Source organism: Oryzias latipes, chromosome 4, assembly GCF_053564925.1.
Source record: "Oryzias latipes strain Hd-rR chromosome 4, Olatipes_Hd-rR_3.1".
In the NCBI taxonomy this organism is placed as follows: Eukaryota; Metazoa; Chordata; class Actinopteri; order Beloniformes; family Adrianichthyidae; genus Oryzias; species Oryzias latipes.
The window spans coordinates 35,894,440-35,912,439 of record NC_136240.1 but is presented as its reverse complement, the minus strand read 5'-3'; the positions used below and the strand labels follow the sequence as shown (position 1 = coordinate 35,912,439).

The 18,000-nt window shown below is 40.9% G+C and overlaps 1 protein-coding gene across 1 annotated transcript in view; it reads left to right on the top strand.

The window, feature by feature from the left end:
• The window catches only part of cacna1ea (calcium channel, voltage-dependent, R type, alpha 1E subunit a), a 113,074-nt gene that overhangs the window by 65,361 nt on the left and 29,713 nt on the right, over positions 1 to 18,000 (top strand). Inside the window, exons 6-20 of the mRNA XM_078946411.1 lie at positions 3,486 to 3,589; positions 5,872 to 6,030; positions 6,420 to 6,610; positions 7,322 to 7,425; positions 7,824 to 7,939; positions 9,906 to 9,959; positions 13,673 to 13,780; positions 13,875 to 14,084; positions 14,176 to 14,288; positions 14,406 to 14,518; positions 15,103 to 15,234; positions 15,397 to 15,466; positions 15,609 to 15,726; positions 16,354 to 16,421; positions 16,578 to 16,669. Of these exons, the coding sequence (XP_078802537.1) occupies positions 3,486 to 3,589; positions 5,872 to 6,030; positions 6,420 to 6,610; positions 7,322 to 7,425; positions 7,824 to 7,939; positions 9,906 to 9,959; positions 13,673 to 13,780; positions 13,875 to 14,084; positions 14,176 to 14,288; positions 14,406 to 14,518; positions 15,103 to 15,234; positions 15,397 to 15,466; positions 15,609 to 15,726; positions 16,354 to 16,421; positions 16,578 to 16,669 (1,752 nt within the window). The remainder of the gene's footprint in view (positions 1 to 3,485; positions 3,590 to 5,871; positions 6,031 to 6,419; positions 6,611 to 7,321; positions 7,426 to 7,823; positions 7,940 to 9,905; positions 9,960 to 13,672; positions 13,781 to 13,874; positions 14,085 to 14,175; positions 14,289 to 14,405; positions 14,519 to 15,102; positions 15,235 to 15,396; positions 15,467 to 15,608; positions 15,727 to 16,353; positions 16,422 to 16,577; positions 16,670 to 18,000) is intronic.

Here is an 18,000-nt window from a genome sequence, read left to right as displayed (position 1 = left end):
CATCTACTGCTACGTTCACACCGAGCTTGGAATCGTGTGTTTGAGCGACCACTTCCATCAAAGTGTCGATGCAAACGCGCGCAAATGCACATTTTCTGTTTGAAACTCATGCTAAATTCCCACACACATTCAGGTGACCATTTCCAAAGAAAAGTCTGTGTAATTGTGCATATATGTGCATTCACGTTTTTAAGTCAGTTTTCAGCGTGCAAAACAAACAACTGAACACACGCCGAAAGTTAAATCAGTTTAACTTTGACCAAGCAGGGCCTCTGATTCGGTAGTGACATATGGTAGCATCCTTAACGAGACCAGGAAGTGCCAACCTTTGAAAGAGTGATCATAAAGGAGAAATTCATACTTGCAGTTTGTGCCCGGTCGGAATTACATGACACCAAGTCTTTCATCCACTATATTACCAAATGTATTTTCTCACCCAGCCAAATGATCAGAATCAGTTGGCCCGGCCACAGGTGTATAAAATCAAGCAGTCATGCATGCAGACGGTCTCAAAAAATATTTGTGAAAGAATGGGCCGCTCAGTGAATTCCAGCGTGGAAATCTCATAGGATGCAACAAATCCAGTGGTAAAATTTCCTCCTAAATCTCCCACAGTCAGCTCATTCAGAACAACATGGAAGAGTTTGGGAACAACAGCAACTCAGACACCAAGTGGTAGACCAGGTAAACTGATGGAGGGGGGTCAGAGGATGCTCTTGAAAAATTCAAAGATTTGAATCAGAATCAGAATCAGAATCAGAAAGCCTTTATTGTCATTGTAACACAAGAAACTTGTGACAACGAAATTTCTGGTGCTCTCCAGCTGCTTAAACAATAAAATAAATAATCTTCTAAACAACAATAAAATTGAGTTTAACTGAAAATATACATATGTACAAAGCTACATAACTATTCTAAATTGCATTATATTGCACTGGGAATTGTTAATATTGCACATTGGCTTCAGATATTGCACGAGTTACAGTTTTTGTGGGATTCACATTTATTTAGGAGGTTGACTGCTCTGGGAAAAAAACTGTTCTTGAGTCTATTTGTGCGAGCCTTGTGGGATCTGTACCGTCGGCCTGACGGTAGCAGTTGGAACAGGTGGTGGTTTGGATGGTGGGAGTCCTTGATGATTTGCCTGGCTCTGCTCGTGTAGCGAGAGCTAGCAATGTCCTCTAGGCTGGGCAGGGGGGAGCCGGTGATTTTCTGGGCCGTGTTGATCACCCTCTGCAGCGCCTTCCTGTCAAATGTGAAGGACCAAAAGTCATAGCTGGAAAAAGCTGAAAGAGCCGACATTTGAATAATGGAATGGTTAAAATAGCTGAACAATTGTAGGAGTTAAGCACCAAAAAAATGGTCGAAGATACTGTAATAAAGAAAGAGAAACTGGAAAACAATAGGTTAGATACTTTATAGCATTCAACCCATGATATAATATATAATAATGAAACGCATACCTCATCGGCCACATTAACTCAAGAGGAAAGACTTAAGGAAAATACTCTTCTGGAGCTTATTTCACAGGCTTAACACTTGCAGACATCACATCTGTGCAGGACAGCATGAGACTCATTCAGGTGTAGTACCTCCCCCAAACCAACAATGACATTACAAACAGAAATAAAAAGAAGTATCTTCCTTCTTAACAAAGTTTCTAACTGATGAACGACAACAGTTATTATTATATACTGACTCTAAGATATCACTCATCACAAATGATTATAAAACATTTTTTAATGTCTTACCCTTTTAATCTCAAAGCACTTTATAAACAAAAAGATATTAGAGTTGCCTTTTTGACAGCAGCTACAGTGAGTACATGCGCTGGTATCAGGAAGAGACATATGTCATATGCTATAAGAGTGTCAAAAACCAATGCTCAGTGCATTCTTGAACATGCTTGGTGTTTACGTGGCTCTAAAACACTGAAAGTCTAAAGCTATGTACACACCGGGCATGTGTGGCACGTTCAAGAACTCACCGATTGCAGGTTCTTTAACACATGTTTAGCAAATACTGTTCCCACTGGACTGTCACTACCCAATACTGACGCATGTACTCACAGTTGGATGAGTCGTGGTGTGAAACGTCACAGCGATGCAAATCTTGCTCCTGGTCTTTTCTTTAACAGCTTTATTCCAATAAATGAAATACTTCTTGCAGGACACAAACTGCAATTATTCATTTCTCCTTTATGATCAATTGTCAAACTGTTGGCACTTCCATGGATTGAAAAGGACGCCAACAATACCCGTTACCAAACACGCGTTCAGTGTACGTGGACCCAAAAACTCGCTTAGCAACGTGTGAAGACAAGACTTTTGAAAGTACAGGCCTGAAAAGTCCACATGTGCACATTAAGAAGGACTTTATTTTGGAAGCAGTTGCTCAAACATCTGTTTAGGAGCCCGGTGGGAACGTAGCATTAAACAGATGCAAGCTTTATTTTCAGGGGTTTTCATGCATTTTTTTCTGCCCTTCTTCTGAGGTGTAAGCATGCAGGAAACATTTACTTTCTTCAGAAGTAAATGAAAAAAAAAGAATCTTATTTATTTATTTATTTGGAACCCAATTAGCTTCCACAGAGTGGTCGATAGTCTTCCTGGGGTCCAAAGTCTTAAGATTCATGGATTTGACAAATTTCATAAAAACCTAAAACCATTTCACAAAATTCACAAATTCATCATATTTACCTTCAGAGATGATAAAAACGAATTCATTTTTGTATCATCGTACCAGAAACACACACCAGCATATCAATAACACACACATTTCCCAACAACAAATCATACAAATCGTTAATAATTCTAAGTAATCCATTTATATTAGTTTTATATTTATAATTATTAAAATAGTTATACCTGAAAGAAAAGGATGAAGAAGAGGAGGATGAGGGGAGACAAAATGTGTGGTTTGAGGGATGAAAATTAATATAGGAGAGAGAAAGGAAGCAGACTAATGAGGCACCTAAGGGAGAGATCAGCAGACTCTGCTGTCCTCTTCTGTCATCCAGAGAGCTGAAGGCCACAGAGGTGTATTTACAGAGCAAAGCAGACTAAACACAGCAAGTTCATATGAAACTTTCAGGGACTCTCATAAAGGCCTGATGTTTCTGTGATGTGCGTCTTGCAGTGTCGTGCCTCTCAACCCTCGGGGTGTCCTGCCCTCCCCTGATGAAGCGGCTTTCTTTGTTTGCCTCTTAAATAGCAGTTGTCACAGGCTTCCTCCCACACACAGAGAAACATAAAAAGTCCCCCAAAACAGCCGTGTTGTTTTCTCCTCTTCCTTTCCCCGCTGGGGGCCGTCATGTCGTTGCATTCGGTATCTTAGCCCTGCAGCTTTCTGGAACAATCTGTGTTAAGAGTGGAAGCCTCCTTGTTGACACAGATCCAAACAGCTTATGAAGCCGAGAGAAATGTGCCATCCATGTGACAGTCCTGATGTGGGCATTGTGTGTGTTTGTTTGCATTTTTTTGTAGGATCCTGGCTGCAGCAGGGGCGCACTTGAACATTTCTGTGGACCTGAGGACTCTGAGGGCCGTGAGGGTTCTGAGACCCCTCAAGCTGGTCTCGGGGATCCCCAGTGAGTTTCACTTACTACTTGGCCTGTTTTTATCCATTTAAATCTGACAAATGTGACCAAAAAATTACAAAAAATGTGAATCTGTCCAAAATCAAACTGTGGAATTGACTGTTTTGTTTTTATCCGATTGGGAATTAAGCCTTAGAATAGTTACTGGAAGACCCAAAATATAGTTTCTTTGCACATTTCCTTGTTTTGTGTGCTTTTTTTTCTTTATTAATAAGCGATATCTGGATGAAACGTTAGATAAGCGCCCATAAAGCTGCACTGGGTATTAAGAAGGAGATGAGAGCTGGGCCTTGTTGACTGCTATTTTTGCTGCATTCACGCCGCTTTGTCGCTGCTTTTCTTTGCCGTCAGCCGGGCAAAAGTGGTTTTGCTTGAAAACTGTTCTTTTCCTTTTCGTTTCTTCTATTTTCTTAAAAAAACATTTGAGCATTGAGGAAACCAATCCCCGGAAACACCCCCTCCCCTGGTTAACAGACTGGGGAAGCTTCATAGTAACAGACAAGTCCAACAACACACAAAGGGTGGAACTAAACAAATATTTTAACCAATTCATCCACAAATGAAAACAAAGGGGAGCAATGAATGAACTAAATCTGCCAAATCTCCAGTATCAACTAAATAAATCCCTTAAACAAATAGTGTCTTTAACTAGAAGACTTAGCATCTCTGCAGTGGTTTGACCCAATCTTCTTCTGATTGGAAATGGTAGTCACCTGAAGTGAAAACCCAAATCAAAGTAAACAAACTGTCACTGCAACAATATAAAATGTTTGCACTTATTAGAAATGTAGTTGTTCACCTTTCGGCATATCCATACACGGGTTGCCTCTGTTGGTTTGGCAATGGTTTTTAAACCGGAAGGCCCTTCCTGACACAACCTCTGTGTTTTATCCAGGCTGGGGAATGGGACAGGGGACCCAGACTTGGCCCCCCTTGTGGCTACATAGTTATGCAGTGGCATGAATGGTTACTGGCCAAGAACTGGATGAAGCTCAGCGGCCTCACTGAGAAATGAACCCTGGTTTCTGTCACAGGAACAGGCAGACGGCTGGATCCAGATGCAGCAGGTTTATTAGCTCAGCTAGAAGTCCACTAAGCTAAATCAGGGGCAGGCAGGCAGGCAGGGGTCAATAACAGGCATGAGATCATCAGAGAGACGGGGTGGTCAGGATGCAGGCGAGGGTTCGGGGCAGGCGGCAGGAGTCAGATACAGAAGATCAGGTCCAGATCAAACCCTCGGTAATGAAGGCAGATGGGACAAACAATACTTTGCACTGACTGTGGATCAGTGCAGAGATTCAGTAGACAGTGATTGAGTAAATGAGAGTCAGGCGTGTGGCATCCCGGAAGTGCACACTGGGGTTGCTGGGAAATGCAGTGCTTTCAGTACTCTTTCAGTACTAACGACTTATTCATCAACTCATAAAAAGCAAACTTATCATTTTTCCCCCTTTTTTTTGCCAAAAGAAGTAAATGTGTAAGCAATAGACTGTGCCATATTCAAAGATAGAGGCGTGTCAGACACAAACTGAACCCATTGTTGAGGCTTCAACAAGGAAGTCGGCTTTACAATTAATCACTGAAAAATGGAATATAAAAAAGGAAAAATATACACCTGGAATTTCCTTTCAGAAAATATTTTCACCAGGCTTTTCAGATTCTCGTAATATCAATAAAAATCATATTATTCATGTGGAAAAAAACTGACAGCGGCTTAAAAGATGCTTAGAATAAAAGCTACTGCGAATTGAGGAAATGTAAATTTGAAAAGCAGGAGTAGAAATAAAATAACTCTTAAAGATTCTTGCTGTACTTTTAGTTAAGGGACTATGACAGTAGAACAGAAGTGCATGGCAGCTTCCTCGTGGAGCTGGAGGGTGGGAGCTGGTTTTCACCCTGGGGAAGCTGCCGCTCCAACATGTGAGTTAAACAGGAGCTTTTGACCTTCCCTGGTTAAACGGAACCAAATGTTTTGGGGTAAAATGAGGATGATAAAGGAATCAGAGGAAACCTGCACACTCCACACAGACAGACCCCCCAGCAGGTGTTTTGAAAGTGGGAACCTTCTTGCTGAGAGGTGACTGGGCCACACTGCTGTGCTGTCCATATGTACACAGAAAAGAAAAGTCTCACACTGAAGCACAGAACATATGGCAACTTAAAGGCTTCTTAATGAGAAATCACAAAAAGCTCTAATTTTGACATTGAATTGACATTCCAGGGACACGGTTTTCCTTCTCTACACACTGCTTTTCTGTTCTCCGCTCTTGCAGGTCTGCAGATAGTCCTGAAGTCGATAATGAAGGCCATGGTTCCTCTGCTGCAGATCGGGCTGCTGCTTTTTTTTGCAATCCTCATGTTTGCCATCATCGGTCTGGAGTTTTACAGCGGAAAACTACACAAGACCTGCACACCTATGTCAGGAATACTGGGTACAGCAGTGGTGGAACTCTCAGTCCTGTTTGTTTCTCCTTTTATTCGTCAGTAATGAATGAATAGAAATAAAAACACCTTTTGGTTTCTCACATTTATCATAGATATGTATGTGTGTATCTGTCAGCGTTCTGTCCATTTTTACGGAAACAATGTCATTTAACTTACCATATATGTAGACGGGAATCACATATTGTGAAAAAGTATTAAAGACAAGGCATATATACAAAGTGTTATTGTTTTAGAATATGTATAACAGCTGTTCATTCATGTGTAAATATCAGATTTGATCTGAAACACAGAGAAGAATGAAACTGTGTCATGATCGTATTTGAATCCAAACTTTGACCGTTCCGTTTTGTTTTTTGTCTTTCTGGGTTCTGATCAGAAAACGAGACTGTCGACTCATCTGAGTACGAGTTCCCGTGCGGCGTGCGCCAGTGTCCCTCCGGCTACACCTGCAACCGACCCTGGATCGGCCCCAACGACGGCATCACGCAGTTTGACAACATCCTGTTTGCTGTTCTCACCGTCTTCCAGTGCATCACCATGGAGGGCTGGACCACTGTTCTCTACAACGTGAGATCTCCGTTTCACTTCTGTTACCGTGTTCAGGAAGAACGGGCAATGAAATGTTCAGGTAGACGAGTCCCACTTTGGAACGTTCAAGTCTTGTTTTATTCCAGCTTTGTTGTTTTTAGATGTAAGTCTGATTGCATGCAGAAAAACAACAATTACGCAAACATAAAATCCTAAATTCTGTCTTTCTTTGTTTTACATTAACCTAAAAATCCGAGACTGCATTCTGAAGGATCCAAGCTTTTAGAAATCTGTGTATCTCTACTTAAATCAGGATACAAAATTCAAGAGATTTATTCTTATCATTAAACATTAAACATTTTTTCTGAAGATCCTCAGCTTAAATATATTTTTTAAGTTATTAAAAAGGCTAGAGGGGCAAAGCATTTGGGGGTTTCACAGATATCGAGGTATATATGGTTTACAAAGTCTGGTGAAAAACAAGAACTGCAGTACTTTATTTTTATTATATATTTTATCATAGTCATGGTTAATTATTCTTTATGTGAATACACCCAACAATAATAATAAAAAGGTTTTCAAATCTTTTTGGACAACAGAAATCTTCCTTTATTAAAATGAATTCTTTTTTATTTTATCTCTGAGACCAAATTAAACTTTGTACAGGGGCGCATAGCCCCCACATGTTAATGAAGTTAGTCTGTCAGTTTTGGTTTCATTGAACATGAAAAAGTTGTCTGAACGTTTTAGACCAACGATGCTTTGGGGCCGACCTGGAACTGGCTCTACTTCATCCCTCTGATCATAATCGGCTCCTTCTTCGTCCTCAACCTGGTGCTGGGAGTCCTGTCAGGGTGAGTCCCGAGCTTTCCATCCCTTTGTCCTTCTTCTTTCATACATGTCAGGCGTTTATTTAGGATTCTTAACTTTTTAAATTCCCACATTTACTATCAGCAAATCAGGAGGTTCAACATTTTGTTTTATTGTTTTTCTTCACTTCAAGACAAACTTCCTGTTAATTGTTTCATCTTAAAGTAATGTTGGTCATTTGTAAAATTACTGGGATTGTCAGTAGAACTGTGTACTAAAATGCAATATTGTTGGCATTTGTGAAAATAAATGAAAGAAGTTGAAGTGAGTGGTAACGGGAGCAAAAGCCCAAATCTTCTCTGGAAATGGGTTTATGTGTGCCGTTGTTCGATCCCCGTATCCGTACTGGAATAGTTCTGTGTTTTTTGGTTTGTTTCTGAAGGGAATTTGCCAAAGAAAGAGAGAGAGTGGAAAATCGCAGGGCGTTCATGAAACTGAGACGTCAGCAGCAAATCGAGAGAGAACTCAACGGCTATCGCGCCTGGATTGACAAAGCAGGTGGGTTGGCGACGGATCACCTCCTCCTCCGTGAACTCAAGAGCTTTCCTGATCGTTCTTGAACTTTTTGAAAACTCTCTTGTGCTGATCAGCTGTTTGTCTTTGTGTGTCTGAATGTACGGCTGTTTTCACACTCAGCCTGTTTGGTTTGGACCAGAGCTCGATGCTTGATGATAAAAAACCCAAAGCCAGTAATTCAGTGAATAATCCTGAAACATTGACCAATAGCCAGTGTGAGCAGAAGAAACTACATATAATATCATAAAAACGGAATATAAAACATAGCTAAAAGACAATATACTAAATGCAAATAGAAATACAGTAGGTAAAGGAAACCAAATATTTTAAATCAGCTGTTTTGTAATCAAATGTTCCTGGTCACATATGATTACGCATTTGAGATTTCTGAAGCTACATTTTCAGTTGTTTTTTAAAGATGACAACACTTGTACTCTCTTTAATTTTAATAGTTTAGCCGGTAAGGCAGAACGATAAGCGTTCCCTGCAGGGGGGGCTCACAGAGATTTCTGTGTCATGAATCCATTTAATGGGAGGGGCTAAACCATGAAGGACCTCATGAGCCAGAAAAGCGGATTTAAAATGTTCCAAACTTAGGAGTTTGTATTTTTCAGGAATGTGACAATGATGGTAAAACACTTTTCAAAGCTGTTTTAAATATTTTTTGGGGGATTTTTACTGTTGGTGTTGCAAAGATTGGGAAAACATGTTTTGGAACAATCTCAGGCGATAAGTTTTGATTTAGTTTTTACTATTTATTAAGAGGCTACTTAAAAAATCACAAAAATTCACAATAACAGGTTTTTAAAAGTCCAAGCAGTATTTAACGTGGTACACAAGGACATTTGCTTAAATTGTATCTCACCTGAATTCATGCCAAGTTTAAATGGGAGAACAATTTCCACTCTTGATTATGATAACAGTTACTCCAGAACCCCTAATTTTTGATTATTGCCCCCCCAATTTTCTGCTTTTTTCCCCCCGATTGATCTCAATGTTTAGGGGGATGATTTAAGCTCATATTTGTTCTTTGGTGGTTGGTAATTAAGTTTATTAGTAGTCAGTTGTTTTATGTTTTGCTCCAACTGACTGCAAATAAAGGCTAATGTAATATCATTAAAATACTTTAAAGTTTGACTTTCAATCATAACAGGAAGTAATGCATGATTAAATAAAATTAAATCAATGCTAAAATAAAGCATGAATTGGGTTTTTCCTTTAGCTGAAGCTGCAAAATTGATTAGATGAATACAGCGTTTTGATTGGATAGAACCCAGGCCAATCAGCAGTCTGTTTGGTGGCGGAGATGTCACAATAAACTGAAACTTATAAAGGCAAAATCAAAGATAGACAGAAAGCAAGATGAGAGACAACGCATCTGAAAATTCTTGTGTTGCAAACGCAAAAGTGTATTTAGAAAGCAAAGAAAAAAATGGAGAGATATTGCACGGATGAGGATTGGTCATACCTGACATTTCTGTACGCATCTCACAAAAATCCTGCACAATTCCTTAAGATTTAACGGGGTAAACTGGAAAATACACAACATGTACTTAGTGGCTGTGTGACATGAGCTTGACCGTATTTTTTATTTTTAAACCTGATGTCAAAGAAAACATATGCATGCTCACATGGGCGGACCCGAAATAAAAAATATGGATTTTCAGTCTATGGATCTGAGGCAGTCTGCTGAAATAACTTTACTTAACATCAATAAAATGTTTACACTGAGCTACTACATTTAAATGTGTCTCCTTTAGGGGGGCTTGAATCTATTTTTTAGTTCACTTTAATCTACAGATTAAAGTGTGAAAGCAAATTAAATGAAATCAATCAGCATCCTCCTGATTGGGTCTATCAAAGTGACTGAGCATGAAGGTGTCCTGAGCAAAGTTAAAGGCTCACAGAAACTACATGTGCTGAGATCTGATCCTATACTGTTTTTCAGAGGAGGTGATGCTTGCAGAGGAGAACAAGAACCCGGGTCCTTCAGCCCTGGATGGTGAGTCAGTCTTCTTCTGAACATTTTTATTGGAAATGCTTTGAATGGATTTGACTGTGTGTGTGACGGTGAAGGCAGCATTAACTCTGTAGAACGTTTTATGGTGCAGGTAAATTTGGCACTTTGGCTGCCTGTGTGACTGTTTGGAAGTAGTTAAGCTTTCATGACAACACGGCATGCCGGTGTGAACGGTTGACGTCTGATTGAAAAGTCGAGGCTTCGATTCCCGCTCTGCCTACCTGTGTGTCGAAGTGTCCTTGGGGAAGAAGCTGAAGCCCACATTGCTTTGGTGGAGTGGTTAGCACCATGCATGCATGTTCTGCAGCCACCAGAATCATCGTGTCTATGTGTGTGCATGGCACTTGTGGTGATAAAGCCCTTTAAAATGTCCCGTTAAATGTCTGTCAGAGTTATATCTGATATTTCATTTTTAATTAATAACAGTTTCCTATAATAGAGGCTGTAAATTTGGAATGACCAAAGCTAAAAAATGTGAAAAAAATGATTGTTTTGGTGAATTCCCATTTTGTTAGAATAAGAATTTTGAATAATTTTGCTTTATCTTGGAATGTTTTAAAGCTTTGAGTTGGCTTTGGGATGACAAATATTTTACAGGCATCACAGCTCATAGAAAAAAACCACCAAAACAGCAAAACGTTTGGTAAAAATCTCAAACCTAAAAGCTGAACTATCAGCTATCTGATCCACAGATGCCACCTGTACTAACTGAGAAAAAAAATGTCATCAGGTTTCACAAGATTTAAGTAAAACTTGAAACAAGAACAAAAAATAAATAAATAATAAATAAAAAAAGAATAAATAAATGAATATTAAATACTTAATAAAATACAAAAATGTTTAAAAGTTTAATAAAATAAATAAAATCAAAAAATAAATAAATCAAAAATAAAGATAAATAAAATGACAAAATAATAAAAAGAAAGAACAAAAATAAACGTACATGAAGTTCTGACCCCATATTCGTGGGGGTTAAGGACCAGAGACATCCACAGAATCTGCAAATACTGGACACCCCCCCCCCCCCCCCCCCACACACACACACACACACACTCATCAAAGACACTTCTTAAACATCTCTGATACTTTATCTTCCTCTGCGTATCAGAATATTTCCTGGCCGCTCCAGTCAGCTGATAGCATTTCTGCATGCAGGAGCACAAACTTTGGTTATGGCGATTCAGGAACCGGTGGAACCAGCTGTTGGAGGCCGATGGGCCAGCGTGCTCTTCACCTCTGCCCCTCTTCCTCAGAAATTTCCGCAGCACCTCCCTCAGAGGCAAAAGTCTCATAGAAGCGTCATGAGTTGTCTGAGCTTTTGGAATGAACCGGAGGAGTCATGTGACTGAAAGAAATCTGCAAATACGTGAAACTGCTGGTACTGGAACGCGAATAAGCGCTGGAAAAATGTATTACGAATATTACAAATGGAGCATTTTTAACCTTTTAACACCAAAAATGTCACCTAGATGACAAACGGTCTCTGACATAAGTGTTCTTTCATATGGGGCTTGCACCAATATGAAACATGTTACAAACGGTTGCAAAATGGCCCAAAAGCTGCTTTTCTCTGACAGAGTCAGCAGTTTTGCATTGATTGAATGTTTGAACAGTTGTTGGTTACATTAATACCTATGCTATGCATAGGTATTAATGTAACCAAGATCAAAATGAATCTAAAATGAAATTCATTTTAATTCATTTCAAAATTAATCTAATCTAGGTCAAAACTCATGTCATTTTTTCCATTTTTAACCTTTAATGACCCAGGAAATGCCCCAATGAGATTAAGAATCTCTTTTCAAGGGAGTCCTGACTAGAGGGAAAAATAAATTACATTTACAATAAAAATGTAAACATTTAATATGTAAAATAAATAAAAATAGGAGCTTATGTTGTATTTATATTATACATTATAATTTTCAGCTGATCGTGTTAGAAAAGCCTAGATAAAACAAGTGTATAATCTATCGTGCTGCAAATCACTTATACCATAACTTCCTGAGCAGCACAGAAAGAGCGTCAGTGCTGAATCTGTCGTTAGACACGCCTCCCAACAGACAGCTGAGTGCCGATTTCATGCTCTCAACTCAGCATTAACCTTTCCTCACCAATAAGCCAAAGCAGCTGATTTATTTTCCAGCCTCCCAGAGTTGAGGAGCGGTGGTGCAGACGGTAAATCTTTCTGGTCGGGCCTCACAGACCCGCCTCTGCCCTTTAAAAAAACCATAGGCACCGACTAACGTGAAGACAAAGGCTGACAAGATTGAGGCTGTGAGAATCTGGAGTCATTACAGCAACTCCAGTTGTTTTGCTGAAAATAAATGCAGAAGCATTGGTGGCTTTGATTATACAGAAAGGAGGTGCACAGCAGTTGCCTTAGCAACCACTGGTCTGAAGAGCCACACGGATGTGTGTTTTTGTGAGTGTGTGTTGACAGGACTCAGTCTTCTTGCCTATAGCAAACAATGCTGTGTGCATAGCGGCAACAGCTTTTGTTTGCCTGTGTGTGTCTATGTGTGTTGGATTAGCAGCTTGTTAAAATGTTTCCAAAGTAAAAACGTTGTTGCTACGGAGATTCAAGACATCTCAAAGTAAATGGAAGGTGTGAGTGGATGAAAAGTAGACATGGAGATCAATCACATGAGCATCCTGTATCGATAAGAGCAAAACGCCCCTCGAGCTCTCCATGGCGCCCGTGCCCGGCACAGATTGTCCTTCCAGTGCTTTGCGGCACTGGATCACAGGATGGCATGAACTGTCAGGTTGCCTCAGAGCGTGACTTGCCAGAGGCTTTATTCACATATTTTCTCCAAAATTAATTGATCATTTTTGGTCTCATTTTGCCATATTGGCAACAGCAGCTTACACTTTCAACCAAAATGTCCCATTACGATGCCATGCAGGAATAACAACCCTAAATCCATCCGTCATCCGGTGCAAACTTGGGTTTGGAAAGCAGGGGGTAGCAGTCAGAGCCTCAGTGATCCCCGGCACTCTCTTTGGCAGAAGATCATAAGAAATTCATCATTGAGTTGTGACGCAGAAGTAAACCTCCGCTGATTCCCCGTCATGCCTTTGTTTTCTCTGCCTCCTGCTGGCTTCCAGCTCCTCACATCACCAACCTATCATAAGCAGTGCAACAAAAATGGCAGCAATATCCAGCCGCACAGTTTTGAGTCAGATGCCAGCTCAAGATTGGACTGAAAGACAAACTTTTTGACTTTTGATTTAAAATGGCTCATTTCCAGCAATCAAAGGAAGAATAATGCACAAAACAATACCGTCTGCAGTTATACGTTCAGACAAAGACGTATCAAACTCAACTTAGTTTTTATAAAGTTCATATTTCCTGACTTGAGATGAGGTTATCTTGCCCACATTCTGGAAGTTGGCCTGGGAGGGGGCTTGTCCGGGATCACCTAGCAGCTGGATCTCCATCTGAAGATCTTCGGTCTGTCTTCTGTGGGCTATAGATCTGTATGAAGGAATCATGAGGTGTAGGCGTTCTATAAATCAGGAAGCAATCCAGGCGTTTGCCTTCAACTTCAGGTTACTAAAACTGGAAGTCCGTGCATGGAATGTGATTTTTCATTTGCAGGCTTATTGTCTGTCTTTAAGATAGAGGTACAAATCCACAAATGTCGCAGTTTATTAGTCTGAACACGCTTTTCTGGGACATTTTTACCTTTAAGCTGCTCTGCCTGCAGTTCTGAAGCGAGCCACCACCATCAAACGGAGGGGCATGGATGTGCGTCAGGGGCATCCAGGGGAAGAACTCTACGGTGACATTTCATCTGTGGGTGAGTGGAAATCAGGACGGGTACTAAAATATGCAAGACGGGGTGGAATATAGTATATAGTATAGACCGAAGCTTCTGTCTGCATTTCTCCAAGGCATGCCCACGGCCAGAATAAGCATCAGGAGTGGAAAACGAGGTCCGGCCGCGTATTTTCGGCGTAAAGAACGTCTGCTGCGCATTTCCATCCGGCGTGTTGTAAAGACGCACACTTTCTACTGGACGGTTCTCGGCCTTGTGGCCCTCAACACTCTGTGTGTAGCTATTGTTCACCACAACCAGCCTCTCTGGCTGTCCAACTCCCTCTGTGAGTCCAAAGGCACGCCTACGCAGGATTAACTTGCAGCAAATGAGCTTCCTGAACGTTGTATTTAGATATTTTTGTTGTTTCGTTGCAGACTATGCAGAGTTTCTGTTCCTCGCTCTGTTCCTGACTGAGATGTTCCTAAAGATGTACAGTTTGGGACCACGGCTTTATTTTCATTCCTCCTTTAACTGCTTTGACTGCAGCGTCAGTACTCTTCCTATTTTTTGTGTTTTTGAAACCTCTTCCGTAGCTGTTTCGAGGACTCAGTCCTCTGTTCTGGTCCTGAAAATGTGTGAATACTGTCTCTCATTTCTGGTTCAGGTGATTGTTGGCAGCATCTTTGAAGTGCTGTGGGGCTTCTTCAGGCCTGGAACCTCCTTTGGCATCAGTGTTTTGCGTGCTCTCCGTCTGCTGAGGATCTTCAAAATCACAAAGTTAGTGCAGCAGCTTTAACGATGTAAAGCAAGAAGTTGACTATAGAGTCGTTTTCTTTCCTAACTTAAGCGGCACTAAATGGGAAAACCTGCACAGGGCCCACACAAAATGTCGTGGTCGTAGACCACTCGGTGGAGTAAAAATGTTCATAAACTTTTTCTACGGGCATGCTGCTGGTGAAAGGTTATAGTGAACACACAAGAGCAAGTCGGTGAGACTCAGGCGCCTCATAAAGTTTTTTATATGGGTCACCGCATCATTCAAACACATAAGTGTGTGCAACTTACAATATCCTTATGAATAAATCCCAACACTCTTACCACACGCACAACAATGGTACGTTCCATTTAGTACCTCGAGGTGGCTATATGAGCCTCAAAGGCAGCTGCAAGACACACCTTGGCTCCCCTTAAGATGCAGCCGTGCCGCTCTACGACCCTCCACGGGGTCAAACAACCCAAAATATCCGCATCACCTGTTTGGCTCATTTTTGGGTCCTCAAGGTGTTAAGTTCCATAACTCTGTCTTACCTGGAATCTAAAATGTTATATTTTAAATAGGAGGTTGTTTGGTTTTCTTCTAGGTACTGGGCATCGCTGAGAAACTTGGTTGTCTCTCTGATGAACTCTATGAAGTCCATCATCTCCTTGATTTTCCTGCTCTTCCTCTTCATCCTGGTCTTTGCGCTTCTTGGCATGCAGCTTTTCGGCGGCAGGTAACATCAAAGTGTTGCATTAGATTGCCGGTTGGTTCTGCTGCCAAACAGCGACCCGTTCTAGGTTTGGAAAGACTGACGGCATTAAACTGATGCACATAAAGAATAAAGAAGAAGCCAATCTGACCTCAGAGAACCGACCGTGTTGTGTTTGTTTCACAGGTTCATCTTTGAAGACTACACTCCCACAAACTTTGACACCTTTCCTGCCGCTATCATGACCGTCTTTCAGGTCTGTCAGTGGATTTCCTCTCACTGCACCACCTGTGCAGGAAAACATTGATTTACAGCCGAGCTCATAAGAGACGCCTGGAAGGCTTCCATCAGTGACACTGGTGTGACAGTGTGCTGCTGTGGGTGTGTCTTCATCACAGATCCTGACTGGAGAGGACTGGAACGAGGTGATGTATAACGGCATTCGCTCTCAGGGAGGAGTGAAGTCTGGCATGTGGTCCTCTGTGTACTTCATCGTTCTGACTCTTTTCGGAAACTGTATCCTCCGTTGATCTTCCTTTGAAGAAACACAACTGGAAGTGCAAACTAGACACTTTTTCAGATCCATCTTTTTAACCGTAGCAGTTATCAAAAGACAAATGTTTGTTTCTTGTAAAATCTTTATCTTATTCCTAATGATAGTTGAGAAGAAAAGGTTGATTTACTGAATCATTGACTTTTTAGAATGATGCTTTGAGTTCACTAGAGTCCTAAATAAAATAAAAATGTTGATTTTTATGGCGTCTTCACATGGCGGCAGTCAAACATGGAGCCCTACATTAAAACTTAACACATCTAAACAACCAAAAAAAGAATAAATAAATAAAGAAATGATCAAAGTTGTAGTAAAGTAAATAAGGTGGAAACAGCACAATAACAAAAAGATATGTTTGTGAAAAATGCCAGAGCCGGGTATCGAACCAGCGAGCTTCTGCACCGTGGTTCCTTCAGGAGAGGCTGATCAGCTGACCTGAGGCCCCAGGTTGGGTGTAGGGAGAGAGAAACGGCAGTGCAGGACTGTGAAGCCCTCGGTTATCCCGTTCAAACGATCATTTTGTGAAGGTCGTGGCGCCTCTTGACTCCTAGAGTTTATGCTGTGTGCCTCCTTAACAACACTGGGACCAGACACTCTGCTGAATGTCTTCTTGGCCATTGCAGTGGACAACCTTGCTAATGCTCAAGAACTCACCAAGGTAACCACTCAGTCAGAAGTAAATATGAATGTGATTCTGTGATAACAGCCACGATTGTTTAAAACCTCTGAAAACACAAAGTCAAGCCATAAATCCTCCGTCACATCAGATCAGCTCAAACGGCTGTTTTCTGTCTTTTTCTTCCTCTTTTCTCAGGATGAAGAAGAAGCAGAGGCTGCGTTCAATCAGAAGCATGCCATGCAGAAGGCCAAGGAGGTCGGACCTTTGTCGTCTTTCATGTCTTCAGAGTAAGTGCCGTATGCAGCCTCCTCTTCCTCCTGCTCCAGCCTTTATCTTTTCCTTTCACCTCCACTTTCAGCTCTTCTGAATTATGTTCAAAGTCAAACTACAATGTGCAATCAGGAGCCTTTAAAACCAGGTCAAGAAAAATATGTTCAATTGATTTCGACTCCTGGAATCCATAAATAGATCTTTTTAGAGACATTTTTGTTTATTTTAATTCTAAGCAACAACAATCTTTTCTGTAAGTTTTTATTTTGTTGTTTTTATTGAGTATTCTTCATTTTATGAATGAAAGTCTCAATGAAACCTAGATGTTGAACTAAAACTAGTTTTGTGGAAACTAAACTTGATGTTGGACAAACATGTAAAAAATGAATTAGTTTTCAAAGCCCCGCTCCGATGAAAAATGTGTTTTTGGTGTTTTTAACATCTTGTGGAATTTTTCTCATGCTGGAGGACAGATTTCAAGAAAATTAAGCTCAAAATTGCATTTCTGAGTATTTATTCAAATCGGTGTAAATCAAAAATGGACTAAAAAATGAAAAAGATTGTGACGCAGAAATACGTTGGGCGGCAACAAGCTCCCTGCTCTGCTCTATTCCGATGCATCCATTTGTAGACGACTAGAGACATGTACGTCTTTGTTTTCCTCGTCCGAGCCGACATCGGGCTTAAAACTGTACGGCTGAAGAGCTCCAACAAGCCTTTTTAAAAAATATCAACTTTTTATTGCATCAGTGACAAAAAGGCTGTAAGCTAGCAGGAGAGCATGTAAAGAAATAGCTCTCATTTAGGGATGATGGGAAAGGGGAGCAGGGTTACTTCATGCCAACAGTCAACTCAGAGGTGACTCTTTAATAAGCTTCTGCCACTTTGCAGAGACGATGTTCTGGAAAACAACCCATTTGTTTGTCATAATTAAAAGACCTCTGGAAACACTTTGAAAACAGATCAAAAGATGATCGGAGTGGGACTTTATTAGAATCAGACATTGAACTGAATCCTGAACATGCGTAAAATTGAAGTGATTGAGCATTTTGGCAGAGACATCCAGCTGGGATGATCAGTCAACTGAGTAGCAACACATTCAAAAGTGGCGTCAAAGTGCGCCACCATGTTTTCTGGCCTGTAGGAGCTTAGAGGTCAAGTGGTGGATCAAGTTCTTCCACCACAGTCGGACTGCTTCATCTTCACCCAAAGGTCAAGCCTCTGCTCGCCACAAGCTCTGTGGTCAAATAAGTCTACTTGGCCACTTGTTTCCCCTCTGGGGTGAGAATAGCTGACACAGTTGCCGTGGTGATATCTGAGTCTCACCCGGTGATCATGGCTGATCATG